General features: G+C 35.1%; 1 protein-coding gene across 50 annotated transcripts in view; it reads right to left on the bottom strand.

Annotated features, from left to right (window-relative positions):
- The window catches only part of PTPRD (protein tyrosine phosphatase receptor type D), a 1,245,299-nt gene that overhangs the window by 21,670 nt on the left and 1,205,845 nt on the right, over positions 1-17,784 (bottom strand). For all 50 annotated transcript variants that reach the window (XM_030512143.1, XM_030512142.1, XM_030512141.1 and 47 more), the window contains 2 exons: positions 15,336-15,455; positions 14,816-14,970 (listed from right to left, as the gene is read on the bottom strand). In XM_030512143.1, the coding sequence (XP_030368003.1) occupies positions 14,816-14,970; positions 15,336-15,455 (275 nt within the window). The remainder of the gene's footprint in view (positions 1-14,815; positions 14,971-15,335; positions 15,456-17,784) is intronic.

The raw sequence follows: 17,784 nt of genomic DNA, 5'->3' as shown, positions 1-17,784 counted from the left end.
TCCTATATGAGAGCAAGAAACTATCCTGTCTTTATCCCCTGTTTCTCCTTCTCTTCTGCTATCATACAGACTTCTTAATATGGTACTGATAACACTGTTCAGAAGCCATACAGTTTGAATATTCACTAATAAGCCACGGTTACATAAAAAAATTTTCCTATCTACTTTCTGCTAACGATGATAGTTAAGCTAATGAGAATAATTTCACAAATGAATTCTAAATTTGTTACAGAATTTCTTTCCCTTTTGTTTTGCATCTCTTGGTGTTATTGTCAAACTTAGAATTTAAAAAAAAATATTCTATCACTTGAGCTAGTGAAAGATACTGTTATGTGTACAAGCGGAAAACCTAACCAAACTATTTAATAGGCATGCCTACTACGAAACTGTTATTGCTTCAAATAGTATCATTCATCCTAACATTTGTTTTCAATTTCTAAAAACATGACTGACTCAGTCCCATGAGCTGAAACATGTTTAATGTCCTGTGATGCAATACATCTGCAATTCAGAAAAAAGAAAAATTAAGAGGCATAAGGGGGCCATTCCACATTAAAATCACTGTACGGATGTGTTAAAGGTTGGCTATTTTGATTAATTTGTAGCTGTTTAAATGATGACCCTTTACTGATACTTCAGTGCTTTGGCAAAGGAAGGCAGTGTAATTGCCACTATTCACAGATCATTTAATTGGAAGCACAGACAGTAAAATATGGACCAAAAATCATTTAGGATGTTTCTGACTCATATCAGGGGAAAATTTTATTGAATATTACAATTTCAGATTGAATGAAGCTTGCATTTATGAACTGAAAGTACATAAAATTACTTGTGATATGGGAAAAATATAAAAATGCCTTCACTTTTATTGAGGAACTTCATATGATTAATTAGATTCCAATCCCACAGCAATTCTGTAGTAGTTACGACAAGGGCAATATTTATATTATTCTCTCCTTTGCCTGTTAGGAAAATAGAACACAGTTGCAAATCACCCCTCTGTCCAGGAAGCAGCAAAAATGCCCCTTATGAAACTACTGAACATCAACATTGGCGGGATACATCTGACTGAAATAGCATAAAGACCTTGTGCAAAGATAAACTAATGGAATTTCAAATTCCATTTTAGAAGAGACACCAGACTGCTTCAAGAATGCGGGTACTGGCTTAAAAGAGACCTTTGAGAACTGATCTGCAAGTGCACAATGACTTTCTTTTACTCTCATTGTGGTTATGGTTGGATAGCAGCAGCCAAATCTGGTATACGACACATTTTTAGGTGTACTGCTTCACCAAAAAACCTTTAGCCATTGCATTTTCTTCATCTCTATGCTATGCATGAAGGCAACCATATTTGCCACTGAAGTCACACAAAGCTTCTTAAAATGAATAAGGGAAAAAAAATCTAAAAATTGGATGTTCCACTGCAAGTAGATAAAGCTCAGTCTAGAGCTCCCCATAGTTTTCAGGTAGCTGGCAAAAGCATAGGAGACTCACAAATAGAAAGTCAGCCTCAGATCTTTCTTCCTTTACAGAGCCTTATGAAGCTTTTCCTTTCAGTCCATATGTTCTCAGAATTCTAGCACTATCCTAAATTCTTCAAATATAACAGCTCTAGTTTTAAGCCCCATTTTTTTTTTTTTTTGTAATATTTGACAGCAAAAGTGTAATAATGTTCAGGAAGTAAATTTGTTCTTCTAATCCTAAATTCAGCTCTGGAGAGAACAAGCACAAGAAGCTGTCTTACCAGATTGTATCATGAACACAAACAAACTCTCAAAATATTAAACTTACAGAATTAAAACTCCAATAATTTTCTGTAACAAATCCCATGTAAAGGGAATAATTGTTTACGAAATAATTTTAAAAGCTGAGTTTTTCATGTAGGATAAAGGTGTAGCATTAGTAATGTTCAACAAAACAAACAAAATCCTTTTTGACACTTCTAACAAGGACATTCCATTACAGGAATTCAAATCCTCTCACCAGACTTTAAATCCAGCTCTTCCACGAGCTACAACTTTACACAAATACAAGACTCCTATATAGCTTCAAAGCAATACAGGAATGTAGCTGTGAAGTGCAAATGTAAAGAGCAACTCTACTAGCTGACAGCTCAGAAGTATTAGAAATACTTCTCATATTTAGTAAATTATTTTGGCAGTGGAGGAAGATGTACCATGTTGCATTATGAAAGTAAAAGATATACAAGTAGTTCATTAGCGTAAAGGAGTAAAGGAAAATAACATCTGAAATCATAAATACTACAGCCACAGGTAATTTCTGAGCCATTTACCTGAAGTTACAGTTTTGCACTGCGACTACATTTAGGAGGTTTCTGTAGAACTAATTTGAAGGATTTTATTTGATATCTTTATTCACTCTCACACTTATTCATTCACTCTCCACCCTAAGAATCCACTACTTACAGAAGGATTCTGTGGATTTTCCCTTCAATGCCATTCTGAGGCCATTCTGCATGCCAAAAGGCTACCCTTGCATTCACCTGAACATCAAGCAGTGTGGCCTACCTCAAGAATGGTAGAGGAATTGTAAGGTTGAAGAAACATACCAAAGAGGATGCAATGTATGAAGGGGAGGTTAATCAAACTAGGTAACTCAGCTTGGAGCAGAGAAGACTCAAGAAAAGGGAAGATATGAAAGAATGGCATAAACCCATGTATTATGTGGAGGACGTGAAAAGGAAATGACTATTCATCTTTTGTCTGCCACACAAGAAATAGGATCATGAAATGAAACGATGAGACAGAGAATTTAGAACAAACAGGAAGTAGTTTTTCCTGTAGTACATCATTAAATTGTGAAACTTGTTGTTACAAAACACCACGGAGTAAGGGATCCATTAAGGGTTATTAACCAACAAGTTACAGACACAACTTCTTCTACAGAAATCTTTTTATTAGACTGGAATTTGGATATCTAAGGAAATAACATTCTAGACATGTCATGTGAGAGAAACTTAAAAGCCCTATCTAAATTTGGTCTCATGGTCCCACATACTTAAAGAAAGCACAAGCATTCCATCCTCCTCACCCCTCCTCTACTCCACCCCCCCACCTGCTAATCAGATCTTCAAGACCCCTTCCTTTCTATCAATACGTCTGACTTTTCTGACACTTTTAGGAACTATGAGATTGAAAAGGGAGAGAACTGTTTCTGAGACTTGCTTTCTCTTCCTTAAAAGGGATGGAATATCAGAGCACCTCTGCCTATTTCTTTCCTGAAATCATGAATTGTTGATGGAAAAAAAACCCCAACAACCCAACCAAAACTCATTGTTCTGCGTGCAAGATGGAATATAGCAGAAATTACACAATGTGACAACTGAAAAGTTCATTGACCCTATTTCATACTGCTTCTTTTTCTTATCTTGGTTTTCCTTCAGAGTTGATTGTTGATTTTATATAGCAATATGTGCCATAATCCTGCTTTTCAGAGAGGATTTTTATATATACATCTGACGGTAAATCACCGTTATCACCTGATTTCTTCAATTATATATATAAAGAAAAGACATAAGAATAAATTGTATTTCTCTGTACTGTTTTATCTGTGCACAAAGATTTCCTGTGATTTTTTATTTCAAAATTAATCCAGTTCTCAGTTATCCTCCTTCTTATTTTCCTCCTTCTCTAAATGCAATCTTATATTCAGTGTACTGCATTCTCTATTTAGCATCTAAGAGTAACTACCCAAAATGTATCTCCTCTGTGAGACTTGTTGAGTTTCAGTGTACATTTTACATTTTGTACTGTACAATGCATTCACAAAGCATTCTTGTCATTATGCATTCCACTAAAGAAAGATCTAAAATTTACTGAAATAAAATGTAGTGAAATAGAGTTTAGAAATATGCATTGAAGTTAATTTTAAAAACACATCTTACTGTGACTCATTACCTTAAATTAAAGACAGATCTATGCATGAACAGCTGTAGTAAATACAGAAAATGATACTTCTGAGTAATTTATGACAGGAAGTACACGGTGATCCTATCATCAATAAATAGAAGTGAAATTACAGCACAGCAAACAAGCCAATGAGCAGAAATTATGCTGCTTGCTGCTAACTCCTTGCTTTCTTCACATTTCAACCTGTTTTGCATTCTCAGAGTGGAATGTTTTGAGGAGTTGTTTTGTAGTTTTGCATATTTCTGTGCTTTGATTACATTTTCATGTGGAATATGTAGAAGAGCTATTACCCTATCTGTGTGGGAAGTAGAAAGGTGAACTGATGCTATCTGAAAGTGAATTAAAGAAGGTGTGAAGAAATGTGTTCTGCAGAACTGGGTAACAGGATGACCTTGAAAGTACCTGCTGAACACTGAGGTGTTTCCTAGTTTCAGAGTTGTTCTGGACCCCCCCCGACTCTAGGTGTTTGTATACCTATTGTGGTCAACAATTGTTTCTTTTTCTTAACATCAGCTGCCTTCATGATCTCTCTTTCTGAAGTCAGAACACTACCATATGCCATTTGTTATACTTGGGGTTTAGACTGACAGAACAGTGATGAGCTCCCAGACTGTCATCTGGACACAGTATTTCATTTGGTAAGTACAAAGCTAAAAAGAAGACATAGCACCAGGCCTCTTCAGTCCACGTTAGGTTTTTTTTCCATACCAATCACAATTCAAATGTACTGTGTACTGTTCACAAGTACCTGTCTACAAAACATTTTTTTTTTTTTTTTTTAACTTTTTATTTCCCTCCTTCTTTGGAAACTCAGAAATAAGCAGAAATTAGTCCTCAAGCTTGAAGCTGACAGGACTTTTGTACAGCAGACCTGCTTTTTTTGATTCCATCTCTAGATGCCTCTTTTTTTTTCCACAGAAAACTAATATATCTACAGGATACATTCAGAAGATAAACCAAATGTGATCTTCCCACTTCAAATTTGTGGGTTCAAACTGAAGTGGCTGCAATATGGTAATAATATAGTGAGATGTTATGCAGCAGAAAACAGAGCATAAAAACCTGAGACTTCTCTGATGAGTTCAAACCAAAGTTCTTGCCAGGCCTCTGTTTTCTTAGACCAAGTGGTGAAAAGAAAAAATACCCTTTTCAATTTGTCTGATAATACTCCACTGATGGCTGAAGAGCTTGGGTACTGGCACTACTTCCGATGCTTCTTTTCTTTAACCTCAGCAGTCATTATACCAGCATGAATTCTCTGTAATGGTGTAGAATATCAGGATGTGATAGGTTAATGCCACTAAGCATTTCACTTTGTTTAGTCACAGTTGTTTAGAAGTTGAAAACTAATCTCTCTTTTTTCAGGATGTTGAATTTACAAGTAAATACTGTGGACAAGTTATAATGAAAATCATGGGCGCTTTGATGTAGAAGTTTCAAAGTAGCTGTAAGATGTATAGCCTCATAATAATTTTTAAACAATTGCAAATTGTTTTTAAAATTCAGGTGACAAAAAAAAAAAAAAAAAAGGCACTGCAATGCAGTGCCACTTGGGACAACAGTTATTGACAAAATCTGATAATGAGTGATGAGACCCTGAAGTAAGTCTATAAAAGTAGGAAAAGCAAAGAAAGATTAATATTATGGGCAGAACACTTGTTGAAGGCCTCCACAAAAAGATAATAGGACTATTTTAAAGCTTCATTTTACTTCTAGAGACACACAGAGGGTGATTTAAAAAAGCTTTCATGCTGATTACTTTAGATAAAAATATAGCCCATTCGAAGTTAGCCAAACACACTAGATAGCCAAGTTGATGTAATGTGTTCTAGTATACTGTGTATCCATGGATATTCTGGAATTTACTGTAGGTACAGCTGGGAAATCTGAGAGATACCCCTTTCCAGAATTTGGCTATTGGGTTATAAAAATATTTTCATATTTCCTGCAGATGGCTGGATTCTTTTCTTCACTCATAATGTTAATTCAGAATTCATTATGGACAGCTGCTGGCTCTGATAGAACCTAACTGCTCTTTTACTAGACTCAGCTGCAAGCAGTCAGATTTCCTTTTCCTTTGTAGAGTATATTATATACAAACATGGGCGGGGAGAAAAATAACCAATTAAGTAAATACGTATGGATAAAATGACTCACTAATAGCGCTGATCAAATCATGTATCAAACTACAGCTTAGGTCAAAGGAAATTACAGGCCTTGTAGGACATGATAATATATATATGGAAACAATTATCAGCACCAACGTATTTGTAATTTGAGATAACACATGGAAAAAGGACTTGCTTCTGTTAAAGAAAAAAAAAATTACAGAAAATTTTTACATTTTAATAAGGGGCAGGTTATTTCACTGAGTGAAAAGCCACCAATCTCCAGGAGACCTGCTCAACTGAAACCATTTGCTGTTCGAATCCAAGTCAGGGCTCAGTACATCCACTGGACAACTTAGCAAGAAAATGTGGCATAATTCTGGAACTGGTTTTGCTGCCTTACCTCTTACTAAAAAATTAAGAAAACTGTGGAGTATTTATTGTTACTAAGGCTACAGAAAAAGGGTACGTCACAAACAAGGGAGCAGAGATAGCCAGCAAGACTAGGGATTTGAGGATTCCCTTCCAACTCTCTCCACATGGTAAGAACTGAAGCAGTTCAGGATTTTGCTATCCTAGTTTGCTATGATGGATGAACACAAGTGAAAGTTATAGACATGTAAAACAAGAAACAGTGTTAAAAAACATTTTGGTTTTTTTTTTTCCTCTCTTTATCCAAAGACATTCAGTGAAATTAGGAGACACGTGTTTAAAACAGTAAATAGGTAGCTTCTAACATAATGTGTGAAACTACTTGTCAGAGAAAAATACTTAGACAAGGAAAAAAGTCAAAGATAAGACTGTCTGGTTTTGTTCTTTAAAATGCGTGTACAATCATGAATACAAACAATGAGGTACCCACCAGTTTCTCCAGGCAGGTAAAGAAATAACTGGGGAAAAGAATTTAAATCCTCATGAAGTAGGGCTATACTAGTCAATAACTGCTTGCTGCTGGCAAGGAAACTTTACTGAAATAACTGTTGACATTGGAGTTTCATACTTTCCCCTAAAAGTTCTGACATTTGCCATTGTCAGAGACAGGCCTAGATAGACCACTGATTCTATCTAGTAATAGTATTCACTACGTTCCTTTACAGATTTCTGACTTCTACTAGAAACAAAATCTTGCCCTATGCAGTCACAGCATCTTTTTAGGATTTCGAAAGATAATCCTGCCCTGAGTTACAGCAGTGGGGGTATAATCCCCTGAACCACAGGCTAAGTGCCAACCAAAGATGGCTTTATACACATATGACTGATTTAACAAAAAAGACCACAAGTAGGTATTTTCCATTATTTGAACCTGCATGAAGAAATACTACCATTACTTTTTGTATGCTTTGAATTTTTATTAGTGGTTCCAGTGATACTTTTTTATGCTTACAAACAACGGAAGCACATACTGTACATACAGCAGCTTCAGTTCAGGTTTTAGGAAAGGCTTTTTGCTGTGCAAAACTGGTTTAGACAAAACTTGAAAGCGGATCAGCATCAATTTGCTGGTGTTTGACACCTCATGGAGGATTTTCTAGATAATGTAGCACAGTATTTTCCTATTCAAACTAAAAATATCAAGGTACCCTAGCCAATCTTTAAGTATTCTGCACACTGTCACAATGACTACTGTATAGTAATCCTTGTCATGTTCATACTTCCAGGTTTTCGTATGTGAGCACCTAAATTTAAGGAAACAAATTAAGCTAGTAAGAGTCAAACTGCCCTTCATTTAAAGAGTGATCAGTTGAGGAAGATAACTGGCATCTTTGCAATCAAGATAATCCTAACTAAAGACACCCGAATCTGAAACAGGAAAAAAAATCCAGCGTTACACATCCATCAGTGGCTCTATCAGCATACTGATGGAGACTCTGTTTTTGTCTAAATAATTGCATGAGCATAGCACAGTAATTAGCTGAAAACTCTTGTACATTCAGCATAAAACATCCAGGGTTTTCAACTGTGAAGCTTTAGGAATCTAAATTTTCACAACCTGGAAAGTTTTTATGGTGATATGAAGGCAAATCCCAACTCGATGACGCCCTCAATCATTGTGCTGGTGGGACATCAGTATTTTGTTTCTGCCAGATAGCATTTACCAACCTTTCTTCTACACTCTTTCTCACTTTCCAGTAGACTCTGTAATTCCAAAAACTAAATGCAGACAGAACAACCATCCAAAAATTTCAAAATTAAGAGAATCCAGTTCCAGTTCCTCAGAGATCAAGGTCCCAAAGTATCAAATTCTGTAAGCCTTGGTGTACTTTGTATGAGGTACATGTAGAAATGAAGTAACTCCCAAGAAGAAAGGTAGAAATGAAATGACACCCAGTCAGACTATCAGTTACAAACAGAATACAGTGAAAAACACAGACATGTACTCATTGCTGTATTTTTATATTAAGAGGAACTCAACATCCTACCAGGGTCACCATCTATGCATTGTTTTAAGAATTTAACAACAGCCGTAGCCCTCTTCTTTTGCTTGTTATTTGTGAACAAAGACTTTGGGAAAATAGTTGTCTTAATGAGATATATGCTGACCTGCAACTAACAGCTGGAGAGGAAATAGTGTTACAGTGTTTTTGTACATAGATTATACCCAGCATAGTCTAATATACAGTAGCAACCCAACAGCTGCTTGATAAAGACATGTGGGTAAAGCAGAGAAAGTTTAGAATATTTGTGATATTAAAATACTTGTCATCCTAAAATGCTTTTACTATCTTTTCCTCTCCAGAGCCTTCAGCTGTCCAGGGAAGTTAGGAAACATCCTGAGTTGCTCTCAGGGTAGAGAGAGGGAATGGATGAGGAGGCTTTTAGCATTTTTCAATCTTATTTGAGAGATTTCTGAATACATACTGGGGGATTTCCCTTCCCCCCCTCCCCCCCACCCCCATGAAAAAGGATAGGCAGTCACCTGCAACCTACTCATTGCAAGGATTAGAAAATGTATGCTTGTGAGGCATGTGGTAAAAGCAGTAGGGAGGTTCAAGTAATACAGAGAGGAATTAAACAATCCACTGGAAAATAATTGTCTCATATATATATATTTCTTTTTCACTTTTTTACTTTTCATGTGATTTTACTTTTCATTCTGAAATGAAAAAAAGTTAGGTAAGTATTCTACTTTAAGAAATACGGGATCACATTGTGTTGGATTGTGGGTTTTTTTTGAAAATGAACTTGTTTTTAGTGTACTAAATGGTTATGTTAGTATACTCAGAGATGTATTTACTTAAAACAGTCACATTCTTCCAAACATCCAAGTTTTTCTGTCCGCAATAGCAGCATTAACAGTACCTGACAAAACTTCACAAAGTATCTTAAAGATAGGCCCCTTGGAGCTGGTATTAAAAAGAAAGATTCAAACATATGGGATTGCACTTATATCTTAAGCTTTTATGTAGTGTTACTGAACCAACTACTGAAGTTTCTGTGATGTTTTGAAAACATAGCGGCATAAAGCTCCAAACACCCTCCAGTGCTATTTTATTGTGATCTGATTAGCACCTGTTTGCCTGCACTAATCCAACTTCAAACAAAAACGTGTGCTTTCCTCACTATCATTAGACCACACATTACAGCCTCAGCAATGCAGGATCCTGGGGTTTAAGCCTGCATTTTTTTCATTAAAGAAACCCTTTTTTCTAGATCAGCTCTGCAAATTAGGCAAATCATGCGGAGAGAACAGTTGGGTTGGAATATTACTCAACTTCTGTGCAAAGGGACTGAAAGGACAGTCTTAAAATGTAAGATTCTGTAAACAAGAAGGCATCTACCTGCATCAAGGATTTTAACCACCACAGAAAAATCTTCACACAAGTTGTTCTAAATAAGACGAGTCAACATTTGAACGCACAGGATGAAAAGTATCTACAAACAGGATGGGAAGGCTAAATTTCTTTTGTGTTATTAGGGTTTTTTGCATGCAGCTTTACCTTATACTTATCTGCTTTCCTCTACCGAAAATAACAATACTGCTGTCGGTGGGAGAATGTAACTAAAACAAGGATCATTGAACATGGCAGTTTATAATAAATACATTTCTAAACTTAACTTTACCTTGATTTGCCAACCTATCTTTTCAGGTGGATATAGACAGTAAACTATGGGGGTTTTTTTCCTGGAAAAAATTGTGCAATGGCATTATGCATTTATATTATTCCCACGGCACCTTTTTCATGCAGATAGTCCTACCAGAATATCTGATTACAGAAATTAAAAAGTCTGCATTTAGATCAGGCCTTAATGTTACATTTAGTGCTTCACAATCTTTTCAGCAATGATCTATGTTTTCTCCTTAAAAATAAAATAGCTTTAAATATATTTTTATTACTTTTTCAGCTTAAAAGTCTGCCAACTTTTCTGCATAGGTAAGAGTTTTGGCTGATAGAATGTACCTATGAAATGCTCAACATGTTTTTTGACTTTTATATTGTATTCAGATTCAATACTTCAAAGCCAAGCAAACTGTTAATTAGCAAAATTAGGTGTGTAAATAACATGCAAAGATGTTTGCTGCATGGACATTAGTAACAATTACTAATGTTATCATAAATTCTGATCATATAATTCTGTATTTTTCTTTGTTTTCATCACAAAGAACTTATGAAGACTTCCACTGGCATTTGTTTAACATGGGTTTATCAGAACATACTTTAAAAAGTCTAGTAATTTTGAATGGTAATACTTATATTACATTCACAGTAATTTCAGCAGTTAAAACTGCATTTTTTTTTTATTCTAGTCACTGTTATGTGAACAGAATGCATTCAAATGCTTATAGAATGAGTTTTACACTTGTTGCTGGTTTTTACCTCAGACTTTTCCCAAGCACACTGTAAGTTATTAAATAAATTCTTCATACATTCAACAACCATTTCCTAGGAACAGGATATTAAACTAGCTTATCAGCTACTGAGGTTTGATACAAACTGGTCTGGGGCCACAATTCTCTGCAGGATATATAGCCATATCCCAAAACCACCAAGCAAACTGGAAAAACCTCATAATCTCTTAACATGAAGTGGACTGAAAGACAACCATGAGTATTAAGGCAGATCTGGAGAATGCAGTAAGGAAAAGGTTGGGCTAAACCTTTCACTTAAAATACCTGCTTATAAATACAGAATAAATAGGGGGTTATTGTCTAAGGATCAAAATGCAGATAGCTGGCTCTTTCATTTATTCCTCATCTAGTCAGGCTCCTGTTGCATTTACTGGGTGTTGACCTGAATCAAAAGTGAAAAGAAGCTCAGCTTTTAAGCAGTAAGAAACTCTGAGCTAAATTCTCAAAAATACTATAGATAAATAGCTTCTCGCTGTACATAGTTGCTTGCTAGATTTTATATTAATTTTTTTTTATTACTTAAAAGCTTTGCAGAAAAATGCTTCCATGGCTTCTTTGCACCTACTCTTTCTTATGAATTTTTGAAAAGTAAGCCCCCTTGTATTTATACTTCTATAACATGTCATTATGATAATTTCCTGAGTTCTGACAGTTTTTTAGGTACTGGAAGAAACATATAAGAAGGTATGAGTGTTGTCTCAGTTGTTTTACACTCCCACTATGAATCCCATGTCCTGCTGAGGAGTAAACTCATTATTCTTTCAGTGGGGTATCTTGGAAAAGCACTACCTACCATAGGCAAAGGATACAAGATATGGTCTTGTATTATATTGTTTTGCTCTAGTGAAGAAAGTTTGAAATACTTTTATTATCTGGGTGATGGCAGTACATGAGTTTAATGAAAATGGACTTAGGGAGTCCTGAACACAAAATGGGAGGCAGTGACAGATAAGCTAGATACAGAAAAAGGAAGAAGGGACTTTTTTTAAAAGGCTGCAGTGGCAGAGTAGGAGCCAGCAAAGGAAGAAATGAAAACCAAGAAGTTTATCAAGAACAGATAAAATATCTTAGTGGAACAGGGTGACTACCAGAAGGCAGTGAAAGGTGATGCATGACAAAAATTGGCAGAAGAATGCTACCACTGAAACAACAACCGTTCTTCAGAGAAAATACTAAACCATGTAGGCACTTATTTCATATTGAAATTGCTCAGCAAGATGGTAAAAACTAGTGAAATGAATCTGAGAAAACAGCAGAATCAAAGGACAGAAATAGAATATAATTAGAGTAATTAATGGAATAAAAAGCACTCCAGACACTGAAGAGAAAAAAAATGGGGAAAAAAAAAAGTGAAATGACTGAGGATTAGAAGAATGGAGACATTTACAAAGTGAACAACAGAGAGGAGAGGAAAGAAAAATCTGAAAGCAAGCAACATGCAAAACTTGTTTAATTTTTCTGTTTTAACATAAAATGAATATTTTTCTGAGCCTGAAATGAAATGTGTAGGCATGTCCAGTACTTTAGTTTCAAACTAAATATTAAAGTTTTTCATGTTGCTGAATGAAAGACATATCTTTTAGCCTAATAAAATTGTGATGATGCTCTGTCATTCCTACTTGGATTTTCTTTTACCAATTGAATAATGTCAAATTCAAAATGATAAGGCAACACAAGTCTCAAAATACAGTGTTGCTACGATATGTCTGAAAAGAGACACCCACATTAACATTACTGCTGTAAGAAAGACTTCAGTAACTTATTCTTGTTGGTCTACCAATTAGATAGTCAGCACATTAACACTTATGAGTTAATGAATACATTCATAAACTTTGGGCTGTCCACAGCACTTGCTCCTACATGCACAGCCACAAAACACCCCCAACAAACAAAACATGCAAAAAAACGCCCCAAAACCAACCAACCACCACCAACAACAAAACAACCCAAAAACCCCAGAGATATAAATATATAAATAATCAAGAAATTTGGTTTCATTAATTCTCCTCATAGACAAATTGTTGGGAGTGAGAGTCAAAAGGCTTATTAAAATGATAGAATATGTGGGAGTCTGCATTTTAAAGGCTAGCTTGCGTGAAATGCCTAAAATCTTAGCGTCTCAAGGAGCTATACATAAGGTGAAAAGCTTCAACAAATTTACGACTAGAATATGCATGCTGTAGAATATTGACAAATAAATAGAAAATCTGAAAAAAGTCCCTCAACAGCCACCAAATCTTACTACCTCACCTATCACTTTCACTGAAATTTGCACGCATAACCAATGAAAGAGAAAATAATGACCTTGCATTTCAGCAATATTGCTGAGTGATAACAGGTTTTGTATTTTATTTCATCTGTTCCAATCACTTGCTGTATGACTCCTAACAACTAATCTAATTCATCTGTTTTTGCATTGAGAGAATTTAGGTCATTCTAGTAATTTAACAGACTTCCCAGAGTGGGAGGATTCATTTCCTCTATTAATTTTGGTTTTGATTTAGAGCATAACATCTTCACTTTGCAGTTATGCTCTATATGGAGCCAGCTGATGAAATTCAAGCTGAGGAAATCTATAATTCTAGGCAATATTCAAAATGTTGTAAGATCCTGTAAATAAAGATACAGAAAGATTTGTCTCCATTCAGACAATACTCAGCAAACTGCATAAATAGATTTGTATTATTATTTATATTTATTCCCCATTCCTAACCCTGGTGTTTCAATAAACATTAAATGTCTATATTCCATGTTCTCTGACCTTTTCTAAGCAGTGTGTGCCTTTTAACACTGAAGTAATTCTTATTTAGTTTTCCTGTTGACTTTTTTTCCTGTCTTATTTACAAGAGCCTCTTTTAATCACTTTGAAAATATTCAAATAACCAGCTTTCATGTTTGGCTTACCAATATGTAAGAAGCTAGAACTAGGGGGCTATAATCCTTGTAATTCTTGTTCCTCAGTTATTGGATGGTAAAAGCAAAGCTATTTTTCAAATACACAAAGCATTTGTAGCTTCAGTGAACAGTGAATAGTTAGTAGCTCTCACCTTTATGAACTGAAGGTATCCCAAAATGAAGCTCACAAAAATCACTGATCTCAGGCATTAGCTTTGAAAAGGGCAGCACAGTAAGCTACACAAGCTATAACAACATAGCCCTGGAATGAGGCGGATACATCTTAAAGCTTATTTCGATCAGAACCAGCACATATGTTCTGACAATGTCATCAGTGTGATTTTGAGATCGGCTCTTGTCAAAGATTTCTAAAAAATGGCCATCTCTTCATTTTCCCTACTCCTACAACTTTAAGAGGAGCATGTTTTCCTCTTGAGAGTTTATTAATTCGTACCTGTTAATGCCTAAAGAGGTTTGCTATCTTGCAAACAGCACGTAGCACTCCTTTCCCTGGAAATGAGCTCAGACTGCTCCCCAGGTACATCCTTTGCAGTTCCAGCTCCTCACAGTCCTAAGCTGATGGTTTAAACTTGAAAACAGAGTAAGGTTTCTACCTATTGTAAATAAAAGTTGCCATTTATCTTTCTTAAGTTTCATGTTCTTTAATTTCATACACAATATAAGTAATAATTCCAAAGATGTTTCATTGCTGACTCTTTAATATTCAGGTTCTTAAAGCAAAACTTTTTAATGGCACCTTCTGAATGCCATAGCTGTATCTGTATTGTCCCTGCAGACATTCTCCCTGTAGACCTTTACATATTTTAAAATTAATTCCTCTTGCACAGACCAAAGAAAATAATTCTGGCCCAACCAAGTTAGCAGCGCTGTACTCAGGTCGTGAATTTGCAATGCAACCATCTTTTTCTTTGACAGACTCAGAAGTCTCTTTGAAAGAAGAGAGCGTTTTTCTCTGCAACACAGAACAGTAATATTGACATAAGATGCTTTGAAAGGAATTCTGAGCCTACCTGCAGTGTACAACCATAGGTCCTGCATCAGGTGGGTTGCAGGTCTTCACTCGTCGCAGGAAAGCTAAGAACGGTGTTGGGTGTTCTGGGACACCATGGTCAGGCCAGGCAGTGAACTGGAATTGCCTCACTTCCCTTTTCTCACTTGAACCATTCTACAGTGTTAAAAAAATTAATGACAAAACTGTCACTTGATGTGATATTGGCATTTTTCAATGAAACAACTGCAGAAGCATATATACCAGCAAAGTGTATTTAAATCACATTTGGGGCCAGAGAAAAAAGGAGCTCAGGCTATGGAGACAAATGTTTCTTATATTCTCAATTGCAGGATTCAAACAATAAAAGAACTTTAACTGTACTGCACAGTAATGCCTCATAAAAAAACGCTAGAGCTTTAGTTGTTATTTCAATGAGTTAAATATTTTTTTGTGGAAAGGGAAGGGAAGAAAAGGGAAGGACAAAAGTTGCCAACATTTAAATTTTAAACTATATTATAAGTATATATAAGTATATATACCTTGTAAAGTGCGAATGTACGAACACAGTATGTTGCCAATTCAACGGTGTCTAAAAGGGTTACTTGGATTAGTCCGTAAGTTTCTGTGCCTCTGCTCGGCCAATATTGATCACACTTCACCTGAAATGAAAAATATGTAATCATTTAACACATTTAAAAGTGACACTTATTACCTATCTGAGTGTATATCACTATAAGTTTTTAAAGTATGTGGAGTTAGAATGTTCAACAACAAGGTTCCAACATAAGAAATTTATTTTATCATCCACTAGAACTGCTCTTCTGGTAGTAGCTCTTACAGTATCTTTTTCTGTAATGGGCATTTGTAAATGGGCATTTGTAAATTCAGTGGGGCAGATGACTAAGAAATACTAATAAGTATAGATACACTAAATTAGAAAGAATCTATAGTAGCTAGAAATATGACCTAATAATTAAAAATATTTGCTTTCAGTAACTGATAGATCAGTGACTGAGATAGTCAAGTCTCTATTTCATTTATAGTAATAAATTTTAATCAATTAGCCTTGCATTTGGTACAGAAGTGTATTCTGAGCCCAGTAATACTACATTGCATTTATTTAATTTATTTATTTAATATTAATAAGACTCATATCAAATTCAGTGAGAATACACTAACTGTAAGAAACAACAAAAGCAGAATATTGCATAGTATTTCTGATAAGAATGCGAATTATCATGCTAATCCAAGAGAAAAACTGATGATTCCCCCAAAATGGAAAATTAACATATGCATCTTTGAAACTTTTGATGTTCTCCAGTTTCTAACTCTGCACAGTACTTATTGAAAAAGACTGTATGCTTTCAAACTCCCCAGTCCTAAATAGCTTTTGCTTGCAGATGGTTTTATTTTGAGACTTACAGGTCACAGATCACTAACAGTTCACAAATCACAGTCTGAGAACAAGTAATCTGGATAAAGAGGAGAAAAAAATCTAACCACTGAAACAGGTGATGAACAATCAATAGTGACAAAACCCCCTGAAACAATTTTTCTGGGAATTGATAGCTTAATTTATAGATAAAGAATTTGAACAAAGTAGCTCAAAATATTTATTGATACTACAGTCTTAAAAATGGGATAAATAGTGTATAAAGTAATCTTATTAGGAGGAATTAGGTAGTTACTTCCTTGTGCTATTTACTGAAATACTGAAAGCAAAAGTATTTCAAGTACTTCATGAATAGCAGTGATTTATTTGCAAGATTCCCAATTCTAAAAGATGCCATTGTGGTCTTATGAAAATTGGACAGAAAAGTATATTTTTAATTGAGTTATTTCAATATAAGTAATATATATAATAATATAAATATAAAGCTAGTTTCACTTTATCATTAGCATAGACACAGCATAATTAGCATAACTAATTGGTTAGCCATATTTTAGACAAAAAAGTTGTGGTTTATTATTTATTAAGCTCTGACTAAACCTGTTTGGTTTGAGTGAGCTTAAAAAAAAAATAGAAATGGTAGAATACTTTATGTACATTTAATAAAATTAATACAAGAAGTAAATGTCTGGCTAGGCCTTTGCATGCCTAAACATGTATTTCTCCACTCTACCCTGCAGTTCTGACGTATAGATTGTATGTTTGAGAAGCAGTTCCAGCTTTCAGAGAGCATGCCTGAAAAATTAACCAGTTTTTCACCAGAATGACTTTATAAAACCAACTTCCAAATGTAATTTGGTAACAAACCTGAAAGAGGGTAGATTTAGATTAGACATTAGGAAAGTAATTCCTAATTATTACCAGGTTGCCCAGAGAAGCTGTGGCTGCCCCATCCCTGGCAGTGTTCAAGGCCAGGTTGGACGGGGCTTTGAGCAACCTGGTCTAGTGGAAGGTGTTACTGCCCATGGCAGGGGGGTTGGAACTATATGATCTTTAAGGTCCCTACCAACACAAACCATTCTATGATTCTATAACAGAGAGAAATAAATGTTCAACACAAAAAAATAAATGGAAATTCAGAACGTAGTAGGGTACCAGCATCTTTGCAAAAAACAGAAAATCGTTGTTTTATTTTTATTTTGCATAACAATCTAAAGTTAAGCATAACTCTGGTTTAGAAGCCTGTAGAAAATTGGTCCTTTTCAGTTAGGCTGGGAGAAAATAAATGTGCTTGTTACTTTAGGTGCAGATTTTAGTGTTTTGTTTTTGTTGTTCGGTTTTTCTTTGTTTGATATTTTTTTGTTTCGTTGTTGTTTAATATATGAGTTTATGTAACATAAACGTCAATAATTTTACAATTATTATAAAATACTGTCCTGGGTTCAGCTATAGCAGTCATTTTTCTCCTTCTTAGTAGCTGGTGCAGTGCTGTGTTTTTTAACTTTCAGCCTGGGAACAATGCTGATAACACTGATGTTTTTAGTTGCTAAGTAATGTTTATTCCAACCAAGGACTTTCTCAGTCTCATGCTTTGCCAG

The sequence above is a fragment of the Strigops habroptila genome, chromosome Z (assembly GCF_004027225.2).
Source record: "Strigops habroptila isolate Jane chromosome Z, bStrHab1.2.pri, whole genome shotgun sequence".
In the NCBI taxonomy this organism is placed as follows: Eukaryota; Metazoa; Chordata; class Aves; order Psittaciformes; family Psittacidae; genus Strigops; species Strigops habroptila.
This window is presented reverse-complemented; position numbering and strand designations above follow the sequence as displayed.